A 17,230-nucleotide genomic window follows, 5' to 3' on the forward strand; every position below is an offset into this window, starting at 1 on the left:
GCATCTAGAATGTTCACAGTACAGGCTGAAACGTTTTACCAGCTGAGGTTTGGGTTGAGTACGTTAACAACCTATAGTGAGTATTATTTTTTAAAGTTTATTTTATTTATTTTTTCTCATTGAAGTAATTGGTGTAAGCTACTATACACTCACCGGCCACTTTATTAGGTACACCTGTTCAACTACTCGTTAACGCAAATATCTAATCAGCCAATCACGTGGCAGCAACTCAATGCATTTAGGCATGTAGACATGGTCAAGACGATCTGCTGAAGTTCAAACCAAGCATCAGAATGGGGAAGAAAGGTGATTTAAGTGACTTTGAACGTGGCATGGTTGTTGGTGCCAGACAGGCTGGTTTGAGTATTTCAGAAACTGCTGATCTACTGGGATTTTCACGCACAACCATCTCTAGGGTTTACAGAGAATGGTCCGAAAAAAATAAAATATCCAGTGAGCGGCAGTTCTCTAGGCGAAAATGCCTTGTTGATGGCAGAGGTCAGAGGAGAATGGCCAGACTGGTTCAAGCTGATTGAAAGGCAACAGTAACTCAAATAACCGCTCGTTACAACCGAGGTATGCAGAAGAGCATCTCTGAATGCACAACATGTCAAACCTTGAAGCAGATGGGCTACAGCAGCAGAAGACCAACCCAGTACTAGCATAATACCTAAGTACCTAATAAAGTGGCCGGTGAGTGTATATCAGTATACAGTCGTTGCATTGTTCCATGAGAATCTCTAGCATCTCAGCTTACAGTTATTTTTCCATTAGCACTCATCCTGGGGAGCTACAGGATACGCTGGTTTTCGTTGTCACCTTAAAATCAGTAAACAATTCAGCCCCAGGAAGCAACGTGCGAGGAGCTGTGACTGCTCAATGGCTTTAATTTATCAATTCATCTCACAAAAAGAACTTACAGCCTCCGTTGTTCTCTAGAACCAGGGTTGCTGACCCCTCTTCTAGAAGGTGAGATGAATTATGGTTTATTCTGTAAATACACCACTGTAATGATGGATGTTTAATTACCGCACACGTTTCATTTCCCCCAAGCTAACACAAAATGTTTCCAGAACATTGGGGAAGATCCTGGCACGATTCCTATTTGATTGTTAGATAACGTCTTGGAACATTTATTTTTTTTAGCTCCAAACAAGTTCTATCAAAGTCACAGAAAAAAAAAATGTTTCAGGTATGTTGCATACAAAAATTTTAAGAATGATCTGAATTAAAGTATGGAAATGGAAGATTTGTTTAATACTGTAAACATTTTCAATAAAAATTAATGGATACAACCATCAACCATGCAGTTACTTCTTTTCTCTTGAAAAAACAAAACAGACTATTCCAATGCTATTCCGTACAATTTCATACCCTTGTCCTTCAGTGGCAAATATCAAAATACTTCAACCAGATAAAGAGTAATTCTGTTGTTTCTTCACAACCTTAAATGGTCTTTCGAGCCAGATAGGGGATATCACCACAGAACCCAGATGACCTGGACATATCCTGCAAGCAAACTTGGAAAACATGTAGCGTTCCTTGTCCTAGACTGATTTGGGGTCAGCCATTCCTTTTGGCAAAGTAGAACACCACCAACAGGACAGGGGTGTCAAACTGCACTCCAGGAGGGCAGCAGTGTCTGCTGGTTTTTGATGTACTTCATTATGAGGAATTCATTTTTTGGCTAAAGAGTCCGCATACCATGTTCTCAATGCCTCAATTGCACACAGATTGAAAGGAAGCCACATTTAGATTCCCCTGCTCTAGATCATACCAAGGCATGATATAAATATTGGGGCACATTACGAAAATTATACACCGTAGCTGCTAAATCATCTGCTTCAACTGAAATCCTCAATGCCATTACAATGCAAGAGACGCTTCAAGAGAATAAGCTCTACATGAGAACATGCAGCAACTAGCAGATGCAGTCAACAGCATTCTACCACAAGCAAAGTCAAGGTCTTCACCAATGTCCACTGACAGTGTAGATTAAGACAGAGTTGGGTAATTCCAGATCTTAGGGAGAATAACAACAGAGAGAACTATAGACAAGAAATCAACAAAGACCTCTACAATTCTAATCAGTTATGACCCTCTCAACTGCTGCTGCTGCTGCTGCTGAATCTCTAGCAGGAGACAGAGAAGATGAAAATGTTTCGCCTACTGTGATTAAAAAAATCACCATTTCCTAATTCAGTGCTCCAAGTTTACACAGGTTACCAAGAAACAAAAAAATAACTTGGTTAGAGCCAACAAACACCGCTGAAAGCATGGGAAGGGTCACTGCTCAGTTCTGAGTGAGGGCCAATTGCAATCAAGCAATGGAAAACACTTAGGGGCACTCCATGTGTTTGAACTGCGAAGAAACCGAAGAAATACATGCCTGACAAGTTTAGCAAGTGAAACACCCTACAACACTCCACAAGCAAGTACAGTAGCTAGGCTCTGCTGTAGAAAAGTAAAGTCCTATTACATATTGGTGACTATGTCTTGTAAACTTACGCCATTTTAAATGATAGTTCTCGACCATGTAGCAAGACATCAAAGCCACCAAAGGGAATTCAGAATCTTTTCAAATCTCTGCAGCTTAACTGAGAACATCATACGAAATTCAAGCTTTCATACAAAAAGTTCAGTGGAGGTTCGCAAGGTTGCTGCTGCAGTCTTTCCATCACGTCTGGCTCCTATTGGTCATTAGCCGAGACTGCCCTCACGTACTGTATTCACCTCTATTGAGCTGGACTACTTAGGTTTACCTGGCAGACATGCTGCCCAGACTAGGCTATGGTGTACCGGCAAATGTCCAGCAGCGTCAGTAGTCTTCTCCACAACATTATCCACTTACATTCTTTGGGTTACCAGATCTACCAAGCAGACCTTCAACACACATATATACACAAAATTCCCTGATAATAAATCAATTAAAATACTGTTGGATCCCCAAGTATTAAAGTTGTACCCAAAGAGTAAACCTTGAGTATCACAAATGGAATGGAAAGCACCAGACCCCAAAATAGCTGATCTGCCCCCTTCCACACTCGTGAGTTTAGCATTTTACATAGTATCCATTTACACAGTTGGATATTCACTGAAGCAATTTAGGTTAAGTAGCTTACTCAGGGGTACAACAGCAACGTATTACCTGGGAACCTAACCTGCAGCCTTTAGCTTACAAGCCCAGTTCCCTACCCATCATTCTACACCATGACTAATTCAACTTCCACTTAAACTTATCAGAGAATGATGATCAACAGAAGGATTCTTAATGTCCCAGACTTCTGTGGCTTTCTCATGATTTTCTAGCAAATTCTAAATGCTAAAGCTGATCGGGGGGGTTGGATAGCTTTAAGCGTCTCCACATAATATTATCGATTCTCTTAGGCTCTTAAAACTATAATTTTTATGTCAGGCAGTTTGAGCAGTTTTATTTTTTTAAGCATAAGTTCACATTTTATTGGCATTCCTCGAATGTTCACCAGAAGAAAAGTACTACTTGCTGAGGATTGGGTTGGGTCCATGACTAAAGTGAGTATTATTTATATATCTACCAGTCTGTATCTGAAAAATTATTTTCTTCTGTAAAATTAATCATTCTGAGCTTGTACTGTCACTGTTATTTATTTATATCTATATAGTCTGCTGGCATTTCTGCTAGCACTGCTGCTAGTGGATTTCTCTTTTAGGATTGGGAATAGGCTCTAGATTGTCTGATGAATTGTGTAAATTCTATAAATATTTCACTATAATGACAGGTGTCTAATTACTTCATGAGTTATTCCTTAGCTTTACTATTTACCTGACAATTACACTTGGTTGTGTTATTTTTTAATGGAGTATTTCCTCCACTGAATATAATTTAATTAAATTCACCTCAAATAGCATTTAATAAACATGTTTTCTTTAATCTCCTCTATTAATAGAGGGTTTATTCTCTATGTCAGGGGTGTCAAACTGAATCTCAAGGGGATCGCAGTGTCTGTAGGTTTTTGTTTTCCTTTCAATCATCTGCCAATTAAGGCCTTGAGAACAAGATGTGTGGATTCCTTAGCCAATCAATGACTTAACTGAAACACTTGAAAACACCCCAAAAACCAGCAGACACAATGGCCCTCCAAGACTGGAGTTTGACACACATGCCCTATATGTTTGTTGATCAACATTTACAGTATTTTATATTGTTATTATAGGCTGAATAAGCCTTGACATGCTATGCTAGATTATAAATGGCAATTTATTATTTATTACATCCATTATACCTGTATGTAAGACTTTATATACAGGTATAATGGAGTTACCACACAGGCGTAACTTAAACATCAAGTAATATTTCCCTCTGTAGGAGGAATGTGGAATGCCACAAAAGAGATTTAAGCAGTTCCAGAATATTGTGTAGTTCCTTCTTTCATTGGACAGCTGAGGCACTTGCCAATATACTTAAAATACACAGAGAAATCCCAGTGTGTATACTGAACAGTTGCATGGCTGATTTGACATTTTTGCTGGGGAGAGGTCCATAGATTGTAACTGATAAAAACAGCTGTAAAGCCTGGTTTCAATATACATATTTAAATCTTTTTCAGTCATAAGCTCAGAAATCTGCACTACACCGCAATAATCTGTTTCTTTTGTCAGGCATGAGAACCAATTAATATTTACATTTCTGTCAACCAATATATTTATTAAAATTAAAAAAAACATCCTGAATACTAAATATAAACAATTTCACTCAGATTTTTGACTACATGTGCCTTTTTTTCTCCTCAACTCCCAGTGCAGTTGCGTTTCACATGCAAGAATTCAGAAAGTTCACAATTATTCCACATTCAGATTCTCAAACCCAGCAAAATAAGGAAGTAAAGGTCTCAGTCACAGGCTGATCTTACTCAGTTTGGCCACTCTGGAAGGTCCATGGGTAATCCTCAATATTGAAAAAATATTCCAGAAAAAGAAAGAAAGAAAAAACTTCCCAAAAATAAAAGAATCCACAAAAATGAAAATAAAATTTAAAAAAATTAAGGAAAAACGAAATTAAAAATTCCCTTGAAGATGCCAGCAGAAAAGGCAAAACAAAATTAACCAGTTGTAAAAAACCACGCATGGAACTGCAGGAGCAAGTAGTGTCAATTATGGGCACTACAAAAAAAAAGTGCTTCCTCAGCGTGTTAACTGGCAGAGGCTGGACAACTGGCTTACGATAGCTATGATAACTGCATTGTTTGAATCCGACCCAGAATGACACAGCTCAAGCAACTTGGGAGTGGGGCTGCACGTTGGTCCACGAGGATTTCCAGCCTGAATGCATTAAAAATGCGACAGTAATTGGTGCTTCAGAAACTAAATTAAAGTCATGCATTAGTGTAACAGGGAGAAAACTATTGCATCAGCAGCAGGGGGCAATGCTGAAAATGCTGATGACTATAACAGAATGCAACTTCAGTAACCCCATTAAAAAAGACCCATTGATGTGGAAGCCCTGTTATATACCGTAGATTGAGAGGTATATTGGAAATGACACATTTTCTGGCTCGGAATTGGGCCTTCATAAATTCAGCAGGAGACTCCAAATTTCTATAAACACGCTTTTCCTTGCAACTTGATGTAAATTGGTGCACACCTGCTGTGGCTAAGTCTGAAAAAGCATCATACATTACAGGCCTGTTATTACCTGTGGTCTACCTATGTCAGAATGTCTCTAGCAGGGCCCTCCCTCTGCAGTAAAAAACAGGTTGCACCTTCTAAATCTAAGTCTGATTGGAACAAATTCCACCTGGTTGGCAGTAGCCCTAAATAGCCACTTCAAATGGACTCAGTGTCAAAGAAAGGTAAGATTTCCAAGAACTGTGAAGTGAAATCTATGGAAGTACCAGACGTTGAGGTTTTTTTGACTGTCAGTGGACTTAACAGGGTTTTTTTAAAGTGGATTTTAAAGGAGGCTTCAAAAGATATCTTCAGCAGCTCCTTTTCAATGACTCTACAAAATTCCACTTCCAAAATAAGACATTTTGCCAAACCGGATGTGATCCAACTTTTAGAAAACAGTTTGCCATGCTAAAAAACCGGTGAGCCCCAAATCCTTGACATCCTTAGACTGTGACATTTGTTGACCATGACCAGGACGACCACAGTGATGAACATAGCAAGTCTTGACAGAGGTAAAAGTCTGCAGGGGTTCTCAACCTGGTTGATGATCAGATAGGAACAGGTTTATCAGCTTCCTGTAACTCATGCTAACTCTCCTTTAGCGAGCGGCTTTGCTAGTAGCCTGGCTCCGGGGAATGTATCAGAGGAGTGCACATGCCCTGCAGGGTTCAGTGTGCATCACAGTCAGTACAGTGGGGATGTGAGAGGGTCGAACATGCCTGCCTAGCCCTGCTCCTGGAGATCTACTGTCCTGTAGGCTTTCACTCCAGCTCTAATAAACCACACCTCATTCAACAGCTAGAGATCTAGCTGAGCTGCTAATTAGTAGAATCAGGTGCCAAATTTGTGTTCATATAAAAATCAACAGGACGGTAGATCTCCAGGAACGGGGTTGGGCAGCACTGTGGTAAAACACCAGGCTATTCCAAATTGGAAAAAAAAAAAAGTTTTCTCCAGTATGAAATGGTACATACTGTACCATGGCATAAATAAAACAAATAATATTTGAAGTTATTCTAAATACATGTGTGGACGGGAACCAGCAGCATCAGGGGGCAGAGCATCATTTGCCGTGACATCACCCAGAGACGGAGAGCATCGGTCAAGGAAGCTGTTCTGAAGCCATCACGCACCAGCAGGCGCCTGCAGTCTGCTAGCACCAGCCGTGCAGGTAATATTCTGCGATGACGCAACGTCCGCTCAGCTCAGCAGGTAGGCTGCGGAGTGGGAAGAGCAGGCAGCTGGCAAGACTGCACTTTGAAGGAGGGTGGCGGCCGACTCACTCCTGAGCTGACAATATTGCAGTGGTGAGACAGGTCAACAGAAGTACAATTAGGAGCAGCCAGTTTTAGAGAACAGGAAATAACTGTGTCTGGAAAGATGTTAAAAATGTTGGAAGAAATGATGGAAAGGGAGAGGTGGAGCTGGGATTCCAAATAATTCATGTCTTTTTCTTTTTGTATTGTTCACATTAAAGCTTATGGACCGAAATGCCAAGCCGATTTCTAAGAGGGGAACAGTGTCACAAAGTAGCTCTTTCTTGACTTTTAGGTGTAAGAGACTGAACATGGAATGGATTGGATAAGTGCCATTGTTATCGCTATTAACATACTACTTAACTGGATTTTTGAGATGGGTCTCATGTCCAGTTCTTGGCCCATTGCACAAAATGACTACAGTGTGGTGTGTCCTGGTCTCCATGGAGACTGCACCACAGGAGCAAGTGTATTTCGTCCAAAATGTCCAATCAGAACAAATGACTTGGAGCTGTAAAAGTGAAAAACCTTGAATGCAGTTTCCCCAGAGAACTATGGGAAATGTGTTTTTCTTTTTCTTTCTGTGGGTGCTGTAGCGAAGAAGACCAGGGTTGTCTGAGTCAAACCTCCTCCTGACAGCCGGTACAACGAACACGGGTCTGCAGCAAATCCCTCCTGTTGTCATGACAACACGCTGCCGGTAGCTCAGCTGACTAGCGCTGAGCATTGCAGCTTTCTTGGGGTTGTGGGGGGGGGGAGGCTTCACTGCAGTTTCCAATTGGTGTAGCAGAAAGCACCGTAGGAGCAGACCCTCACCTCTGTTCCAAAGAGACCGAAACGTTCACCAAGCGCAAGGCGCACATCTACTGTACTGTATGCTGTCAGCATACAAGTTAATATACAGTCTGTTTCTCACCTTTAAAGAGATCGTGTTCCCAGCACGAGGGGGAAAGAATGAAAGACCGTAACTTATTCCTTCCTCCTGCTGACTTACTGCAACAGCACACAGCTTGCTTATGTGCGGTGAAAACCTCAGCAGCAGTGGTCCTCAGGTGGTGGGAGGGGGGGCTGGGGACTGGGGGGTTAGATTCTCCACTAACTCTGGGAGCGTTGCTGTTGGTCATCGAGGTAAACCCACACTGGTCAGTCACATTTGGAAACCTTCCTTGCACCTTTGCTCAGAGAGCTGACTCAGCTTGATTTTATTTAAAAATGAATTCAGGGTAATTATCTTTACTCAAGGCTGAAACAACACTGAACCAGGAAGGACTAGAACAGACAGCTTTCTGGTTATAAGCTGGAAAGGAGGGGTGTCTCTTATGGTAAATATACAGGTTCCCCAAACCAGCTTTCTGGCTGTGACCAATGCGTGAGACTCATTACCTGTTATCTGAATTTGTGTGAGGGTCTTAAAGCACCTGCTCCTCTCGAGGAGGACAAGCATGCGTACGTATGGAACGGATTTAACAGCTGCGCCAACCTCCCACAGAGCGTCCTGACCATTTTATGACAAATGCATTTAATGTGAAACATGAAGATAAGGGATCCGCCGCAACTTTGAAATGTAATATCTTCGGAGGCCCTGGCTTTATAGCAAAAGCTCACCACAGAGACACGGATACACTCAACGTTGTTTAAATACTCAGCCAAACTGACGTTCAGTTTTCTTTCAGTCCCTGTGGGAGAGCGATGCAAAGACCGAGCGTGTCCGCGCACGTGTGTGTCCGTCCCTCGCTTTAACACAACGGACAACCGAGAAAGAATACCACTGAGGATCTTTCCAAGTCCATAATCTTTGGCTACAGCTAATAGTTGACCAATCCCCTCTTGAGTGTCACAGCAACTTGATTGAATAAGCAGCTCAGTTCAGCAGTCACTGATTGGACGAACCTCTCAGCAACAGCGTTCAGCCAAGGCTGAGTCCAGTATTCTCCTAGGCCCGTTTCTACGGTCATTGGCAGGTGATGCTGATCGACAGTGCTGGCTATGGGCAGCTCCTTGACTTTCAAACGCCTACATGCGAATAACTGGAATCTGATACACAGATTGCAACTGAATACATTATGAATTCTTGGAACTTTATGCTTGGTGGGCCATGTCTGGACCAATCCCGCAAGGAAATAAGGGCTTTCTGGGAATCTCCATGGAATATGGACATGTTGTTAACTAAGAGACATTTACTGTACCTCAAGAACACAGTGTCATCAACATCACTCTTGTGGGGGCATGTTGGTTCCTTTAACAATATTATGCATGCCAAAATATATGTGTCATATTATGCAACTGCTCATATTGAATATCCATTGTCTAAAGTTCAGAATTCCTGCCAGGAATACCAGAATAAAAAAGAAAATATACACATTTTTGTGTCAGCACTGTTTCCATGGAATAATTTTTCCATGAAGGGGTTTTCACATGAAAGCGATGCTATGAAGGAAAGAGCTGGACATTTAAATAACTTTTGACAATATAAATGTCTAGAGGGACTGATTCTAAGGGCACCAACTGACAGCTTGTCAACACAAGACACTTAATCTACTTAACAAATCAATAGACAATTACAGGGTATAAATTTGAAGCCATGTTTTTCAAATGTTTTCTGTATGACAGTCTTCACCAGAAAGTAAGGTGGCTGGGTATATGAAGTTGAATAAAAATGAAAAAGATTTTCTACCGTTATACAGATTGCAACCTTATGAACTATATATAAAGATTGTTCCAGAGCTCTCATCTTCTGTTTATTTTTTTATTTTTAAATGATGTAATGTGACAGGTGTTATGGAGCATTATGGCCTTGATTCAATAAAGATCTCTCATTACACACCTCTGGAACTTTTATGCCAAACATGACTAATTACTTCTGATGAGTACTGAACATGCAAACACGTGATTGTGATGAAAAAGATATCAGCACTTGAATTTCACAGTGAGTCATAGATCTGGACAGATATTAATCAAATAGAAAACTAGTGAACCTTGAGTGAAATAAAAACGTTTTGGTGGATTTCTCAAAAGGGAGTTGTCTGTATTGCTGAACGTCACTGCTAAGGTTGATTATCGATGTGTCTGGATGTCTACATTTTTTCAAATGTCATGGCACGCCATACAAAAGTGCCGCTAAGTGCTGCTAAGTACAGCGAGACATGATTACATAAACAGAAGTGCATGAAGCTAATTACTTTAACATGTAAGCGCTGTGTATGCATTTTCCTAGCACGTCCCCAGCTCTGCAAGCCTGAAGCTGATGAACATTCCAGAATGTTTCTCAAGTGGAACAGTATGGTGTTTAAAGTACTTGAAATTCGCTATAGCGGTAGGCTTAAACCCAATGTATACTTTGTCGCACGACCAGTGTGTGACAGAGCATAAATCAGGCTTTAGAGGACAAATGTTCCAGAATCATGCTACAGTAAGCGTGGCATGTAAATATGTGACTTTGATGTGAAACAGGTATATATTTTAACTACAACAGTGAGGACCAATAGATGTTCTGTGAATGGGAAATTCTGTTCGAATTAACATGCTGTACTTTTGCTGGCAATCCAACAAATACATTTCCACTATGTTGCAAAAAGTGATTCGATATTAAAACAGACCACATTCAGGTTTAGTGTCTCCTTGGTGCACAGTTAAATTTTAGATACACTTTCATCTTTCCAATAAATGGGTTAGTTTTCATTTCAACACATGCAATTGCTTATATCCATCAAAAGCAAACAACATGCTTTAGTGATTATATTGACTGTATTTACACATATTGTAAGACGCTCATACATTTTACATGTGCTGTAGGTATATTTAAATTGTGCTCAATGTATTACAGTTACTGAACAAGGACATAACAAACAAGTCAACAGACAAAACAAATGCTCTGACAGAAAGACAACACGAAGGCATGCAGCGGTGTTTTCGGATGCGTCCATGCAACCTCCAAGACAAACAGGCAGGAAATAGAAATAAAGGAAATATGAACATACGGTAGGGGTAGGATTTGATAGCCATAACGTAGGTTTGACAGCGATCACCAGTAAAATCAATGGGACACCTGAAGTAGGGAAACAAACCAGAGAGAGAGAGAGAGAGAGAAAGAGATTGAGAGAGAGAGCATGAGAAAGAAATAAAGAGGAATAGATGAAAGAGCAGACAAAAGACAAAAGGGAGAGAGAGCAGGGAGAGAGAAAACACAGAATTAGACCAGAGAAAACCCAAACCCCCCAGATAGTAGAAATAAAGTGATCCCACAGGAAACACCACTGCGACACCCTGCTGGTCAGCCAGCCAATCACAGCTCTCCCCCTTGACCAGCGATTCTGACCTCCTGAGGGAGCTGCAGGCGGTTCCTTAATTGGGTTTTTTTGGGTGGGTGAACATACTTTTATAAGGTTTGGGCATGTATAACCGCAGCGGCTGTGTCTGCCGGCACCGTGGGCCAAAGTAATCAGGCGGACATCTGAGGGAGGAAAAGGGGATCAGTGACAAAAAATACAGGAAGTGAAGAATCATCACCATCTTCTGCCCCTAAAGACACCACAGCGCAGGATGCTTGGATCAGCCTTTACCTGGAACAAATGTCATTTCAGCCTGTTGAACGTCAGCTTATTACCTTGGACAATCATTATTAAACATTCTGTCATTGTTGTTAGTTTTGTTGTTGTGGTTGGCCCTTGAATTTCTCAGGAAAGCCCGTTCTTTAACAGTGTAGTACTTGCCAGTAAGTTGGCCTGAATTATTTTGAAATAAGTGAGACGTAGTTTCCCAGTTCTGGTCAGAATGGCACTTCTTCTATGGTTCCTGACCTTTGACCTCAGATCTGACCTCCCCATGCCATGTCACTGCTGGATGACCCACACAGAGCACCCTCATACTAGGCAGAACAGCCAGACAAACTCATAGCAGACGACCGTGGGACGGTAAACTAATGGGGGGCCTCTCACCTCATACGTGATTTGGAGGGGCACACTCTCTATCTCTCTCCCTGTCTCTCTTTCTCTCCCCCCTCTCTCCCTGTGCCTCTCTCTCTCTTCACTTCTCTCTGCCCCACTCCCTATTTGCTTGTGATCTTTCATACCCACACACTGACACATACCCACAAACACATGCCCATACACAAACAAACGCACATAAAATGCACAAAACAAACAGGCCCATCCATATACAACACACCCACACACAGCTGCAGCAATAGTTTATGAAGCCATATGGGCGGGTATAATTTTTGATTTCGACATTTAGCACTCAGTGACAAGCGCCGTGCATGCTTGCGTGTGTGTGTGTGTGCGCGCGTGTGTGTGTGCATGTGTGTGTATGTATGCGTGCACATGTGCATGCATGTGTATGTATGTGCGTGCATGTGCGTGCATGCATGGGTGTGTGTGCATGGGTGTGTATGTATGCGTGCATGTGTATGTGTGTGTGTATATGTGTGTGTGTGCATGTGTGTGTATATGTGTGTGTGTGCATGTGTGTGTTAATGTGTGTGTGTGCATGTGTGTGTATATGTGTGTGTGTGCATGTGTGTGTTAATGTGTGTGTGTGCATGTGTGTGTATGTGTGTGTGTGTGTGCAGCTATGTGCTTCAGGATCAGCCATAGAAACAGCACCAAAGTGCCGGGCAAATAAGGACAGAGCCGAGGGGCGGGGCCAATAAGCGTGAAAAACAGAGAGGCAGGGCCTCAAACCCAGCAGCGCCTCAAAACCGGCCAAGCAAGAAGAGGCTCTTCCTTTGGGGATACACAGATCAGCTCCTTTGCCCTCTCTCTCTCTCTTTCCCTCCCTCCCACTCTCCCTCCCTCGCTTTCCCCGTCTGCACAATCTAGAGGGACTAAAAATAAAGAGAATAAAATGTACATTTCTTCACATTCTAATTTAAAGCGCCTAAAAGCATTACATTTTTCAAGAAGCTGTTGTCAGGAGGAGTCACGGTTTCACGTTGATGGTGAAGTGCTAGCATTTCCCCTTCAGCCACAGAAGATTCAGATCTATGCTGGACACCTGTCCACTTAATTGAATACCCCACCACAACCTCATCATGTCTATTATTAAACTCATATTACATTTTTTCTTCATTTCAACACTGTATCAACTGTCCACAGTCAGATCTCCCAGGATGAACTCTGACTTGTGTGTTCTGGGATTTACTGAAGGTCCCATTTGCACTTCAGATGCAAACTATAAGATGACGGCCAGTAGGATGAACTCTTTCCTCTAAACCGAATGGTCCAGTGTTCCAGTAGAATAACGTAGGAGGCCTCATACTTAATAAGTGGGCACCAAGCCACCTACCCTGCATCTGATTGGCAACACGATCTCTTGCCTTTCCTTAACACTGATTCCCCAGCCCATTACTGCATATGAGAAACCGACTTCTCACTTTACCTACTTGGTTAACTGACTAAAAGGTCAAACAAATAACAAGGACCTACAACCCAAATCAAGAGCAAGAGCCTGGGTCTACGCAGCTGAACCAGGTCTTACTTCACCGCAATCCCCGTGGACCCAACTAAGCACGAGTGCCCTTGGTAACACGTGAAACTGATACTCTCAAACGGCACAGCCAGGTGTGTCATGTGTATGGTGCTAAGAGGAATCTGCACGGTATCACGGAACATTAACGACATGCTTGCAATGTACCGAAACAGTGGTGCAGGTGTGCTGCTCGCAAAACAGAAATCGTAACTCGCAATCGTCCGTATTTGGAAATAATTAGAAATAATCCTTCTGCAAAAGCAATATGTATGGAAGCAGGACCTGAATAGATGGAAAACAGAGCCCCAGCATTTATTGGGGTGGATTGGGACTATAAAAATAAATGTAGTTCCCCAGTTTTTTATTATTGTTTCAGACATGACCTCTTTATATTAATGCAGCTACTTTTCAAATTTGGGGCAGAAAGCTAAGCAATTTTGTGTGGGTATGGGAAGAAGCCAGGGTTGAAAGCTAAGACACTTGCTTTGGCTTAATAGAAAGGCAGGCTGGTCCCAGAATTATAAACTCGATAAAAGTAATAGAAATTTAATGAGGTAATGAAGTCTCCAAGCTATATGGAGAACCGAGAAACACAGAAGTGACATGTGCACGAGCTTCATTCTCTTGTTCAGCTGTTAATAACTTAAAAATCAAAATTAGAAAATGGGTGCAAATAACAGATAACAGATAAAGGCAAAGGTAAAATGGGAGAAAGAAATAAGCACTCATGCATCTGATGACAGCTGGAAGGGAATAGGCTTCGATGTACATGAGAACAGGCTACAGCATCTATATTCTGGATGGAGTGTGCAATTGTGCTGTTTTACAACACCTGTTCAACAAGTGAAATATAACTCTTCAGTAATTTCAAAATGTTGGGAGGGAGTGTGGAGAAAATCATACAGACTTAGGCCGTGTATTTTAAAGTCATATTGCGAAAGGACACGGAAGAAAAGTAGTGTATGTATTTGGATGAGATGTTGGATGTCAGGTGCCCACACACCTTTGGCTATGTAGTGTATCTAACTAAGAAAATGGCAACAAAGGTGGTTGCTGGAGCAGATGGGTATTCAATCAGGATGTTTAGAACCGCACACATAAATTGAGCTAATTAGTTGAATAAATTAAAAAAAGGAATGGTCAATTTACAAAATCGGGATAAATCTTGTGATCTGAATGACAGCTAAAATGTACTAAGAATAAAAACTAGTTGGGTTCTTTAAAAAAAAATGCATGTGTGTCTGTGCACATGGTGTGTGATGATGAATTTTCTCTTTGTTGATTAACTATCATGGACTTCATTCTCTAAATAGCGTTTATTTTTAAACAGAATGAAATACTACTTAGGCTATTAAAACATACAGAAAGTTGCTTTTCTTCCGTAAAAAGCCTAGTGCCTCCAAAGACTGGCACGGGCGAACAGGAAAAGTTGTTTCAATCTTCTCATCTAATCAATAAACAGCAAATAAAAAATGTACTGGCGGGGGCTCAAGAAGGTGGAAAAGTTTGCGAGGTGGGGAAATCGATTGCGGACATTTAGCATCCTTCCATAAGGAGGGAAATTCTCCAACTGAGACCCTGTCACCAAAGAGAGAGAGAGAGAGAGAGAGAGAGAGTAACAACTGAGACCCTGTCACCAAAGAGAGAGAGAGAGAGAGACAGAGAGTAACAACTGAGACCCTGTCACCAAAGAGAGAGAGAGAGAGAGAGAGAGAGTAACAACTGAGACCCTGTCACCAAAGAGAGAGAGAGAGAGAGAGAGAGTAACAACTGAGACCCTGTCACCAAAGAGAGAGAGAGAGAGAGAGAGAGAGTAACAACTGAGACCCTGTCACCAAAGAGAGAGAGAGAGAGAGAGAGAGAGTAACAACTGAGACCCTGTCACCAAAGAGAGAGAGAGAGAGAGACAGAGAGAGAGAGAGAGAGAGAGAGAGAGTAACAACTGAGACCCTGTCACCAAAGAGAGAGAGAGAGAGAGAGAGAGAGTAACAACTGAGACCCTGTCACCAGAGAGAGAGAGAGAGAGAGAGAGAGAGTAACAACTGAGACCCTGTCACCAAAGAGAGAGAGAGAGAGAGAGAGAGAGTAACAACTGAGACCCTGTCACCAAAGAGAGAGAGAGAGAGAGAGAGAGAGTAACAACTGAGACCCTGTCACCAGAGAGAGAGAGAGAGAGAGAGAGAGAGTAACAACTGAGACCCTGTCACCAAAGAGAGAGAGAGAGAGAGAGAGAGAGTAACAACTGAGACCCTGTCACCAAAGAGAGAGAGAGAGAGAGAGAGAGAGTAACAACTGAGACCCTGTCACCAAAGAGAGAGAGAGAGAGAGAGAGAGAGAGTAACAACTGAGACCCTGTCACCAAAGAGAGAGAGAGAGAGAGAGAGAGAGTAACAACTGAGACCCTGTCACCAAAGAGAGAGAGAGAGAGAGAGAGAGAGTAACAACTGAGACCCTGTCACCAAAGAGAGAGAGAGAGAGAGAGAGAGAGTAACAACTGAGACCCTGTCACCAAAGAGAGAGAGAGAGAGAGAGAGAGAGTAACAACTGAGACCCTGTCACCAAAGAGAGAGAGAGAGAGAGAGAGAGAGTAACAACTGAGACCCTGTCACCAAAGAGAGAGAGAGAGAGAGAGAGAGAGTAACAACTGAGACCCTGTCACCAAAGAGAGAGAGAGAGAGAGAGAGAGAGTAACAACTGAGACCCTGTCACCAAAGAGAGAGAGAGAGAGAGAGAGAGAGTAACAACTGAGACCCTGTCACCAAAGAGAGAGAGAGAGAGAGAGAGAGAGTAACAACTGAGACCCTGTCACCAAAGAGAGAGAGAGAGAGAGAGAGAGAGAGAGAGGCAGGCCCAAATGGCTAATCCTATAGGTATCACTGTGATCATGTGAACATTAAAAAAAGGGAAATCATTTATGGTATATAAACTCTCTGCATTGTACGACGTGTACGAAAGTCAGCGTTTATAAAGTGCAGTGAAATACGATGTTTCCTTTGCCCAAATTTCCTCAGCCAACCAGCTGATTCTGTACTGATTATTAACAGGAGTAATTAATCCCAAATCGACGTGACGGCGTCTCTCTAAATGCCTTAATTCCGAAGATGCGTGACCTTTAGACCGCAGTGCTCTCTTCTTGCATGTTAAAATCCTGAGCGGGGCCACAGCTCTTTAGTGGACCGTACAGTACTAGGCTACGTTAAACAGCTGCGTTAAACTACTTCTTCATCTCTCTCTGTCCAGCTGTCTCGGCAGATACAACAATATACACCATTAAAGTAAATGTAAACGGGCCCGGATGATGGAGTCTAAGCAAATACGCCTGTGATAAACGATCACGAGAGCCAATCCATTCTGTTATGACACACAATCACACGCACACACTGTGGGTTTTTAAAGCTGGGTCTGTCCCGTATGTGAAGCACGCTATCCTGACACTGTCCTCTTTTCTGTTTTCAGGGAGTGAAACGTGGCTATATTTAGAAACATTGATGTTCTTCCGAAGAATGTAACAGATAATAAAATATGCACAATGTGCTGAAACAGCATATAATACAAATACAACAACTGCCACTGATACAATAATACTAATAATACTAATACTACTAATAATAATAATAATAGCTTGTATGGGCATCTATAAACAATGCCTGTAAGGATCTTAATGTATGAAAAGTGAATTTTTATACAAGGAGGCTGCATCTGTTGTACCCCTTGGTTGGCCAATGATGCCTTTGAAAGCCTGGACTACATGGAATAAAATGGTTTATTACTCGCCAAGATGCTATTAAACAATGCTGCCGCATTGAAATGTGTGCTTCCCTGTTTCTTTACCTTTAAATACTATTCCATGTCCTTACAAACTG

The 17,230-nt window shown here is 41.9% G+C and overlaps 1 protein-coding gene across 3 annotated transcripts in view; it reads right to left on the reverse strand.

Moving 5' to 3' along the window:
- Positions 1-17,230, reverse strand: part of nrg2a (neuregulin 2a) — a 113,715-nt gene that overhangs the window by 18,684 nt on the left and 77,801 nt on the right. For all 3 annotated transcript variants that reach the window (XM_035434447.1, XM_035434446.1, XM_035434448.1), the window contains exon 5: positions 10,880-10,947. In XM_035434447.1, coding sequence (XP_035290338.1) covers positions 10,880-10,947 — 68 coding nt within the window. The remainder of the gene's footprint in view (positions 1-10,879; positions 10,948-17,230) is intronic.

Source organism: Anguilla anguilla, chromosome 9 (genome assembly GCF_013347855.1).
Source record: "Anguilla anguilla isolate fAngAng1 chromosome 9, fAngAng1.pri, whole genome shotgun sequence".
Classification (NCBI taxonomy): Eukaryota; Metazoa; Chordata; class Actinopteri; order Anguilliformes; family Anguillidae; genus Anguilla; species Anguilla anguilla.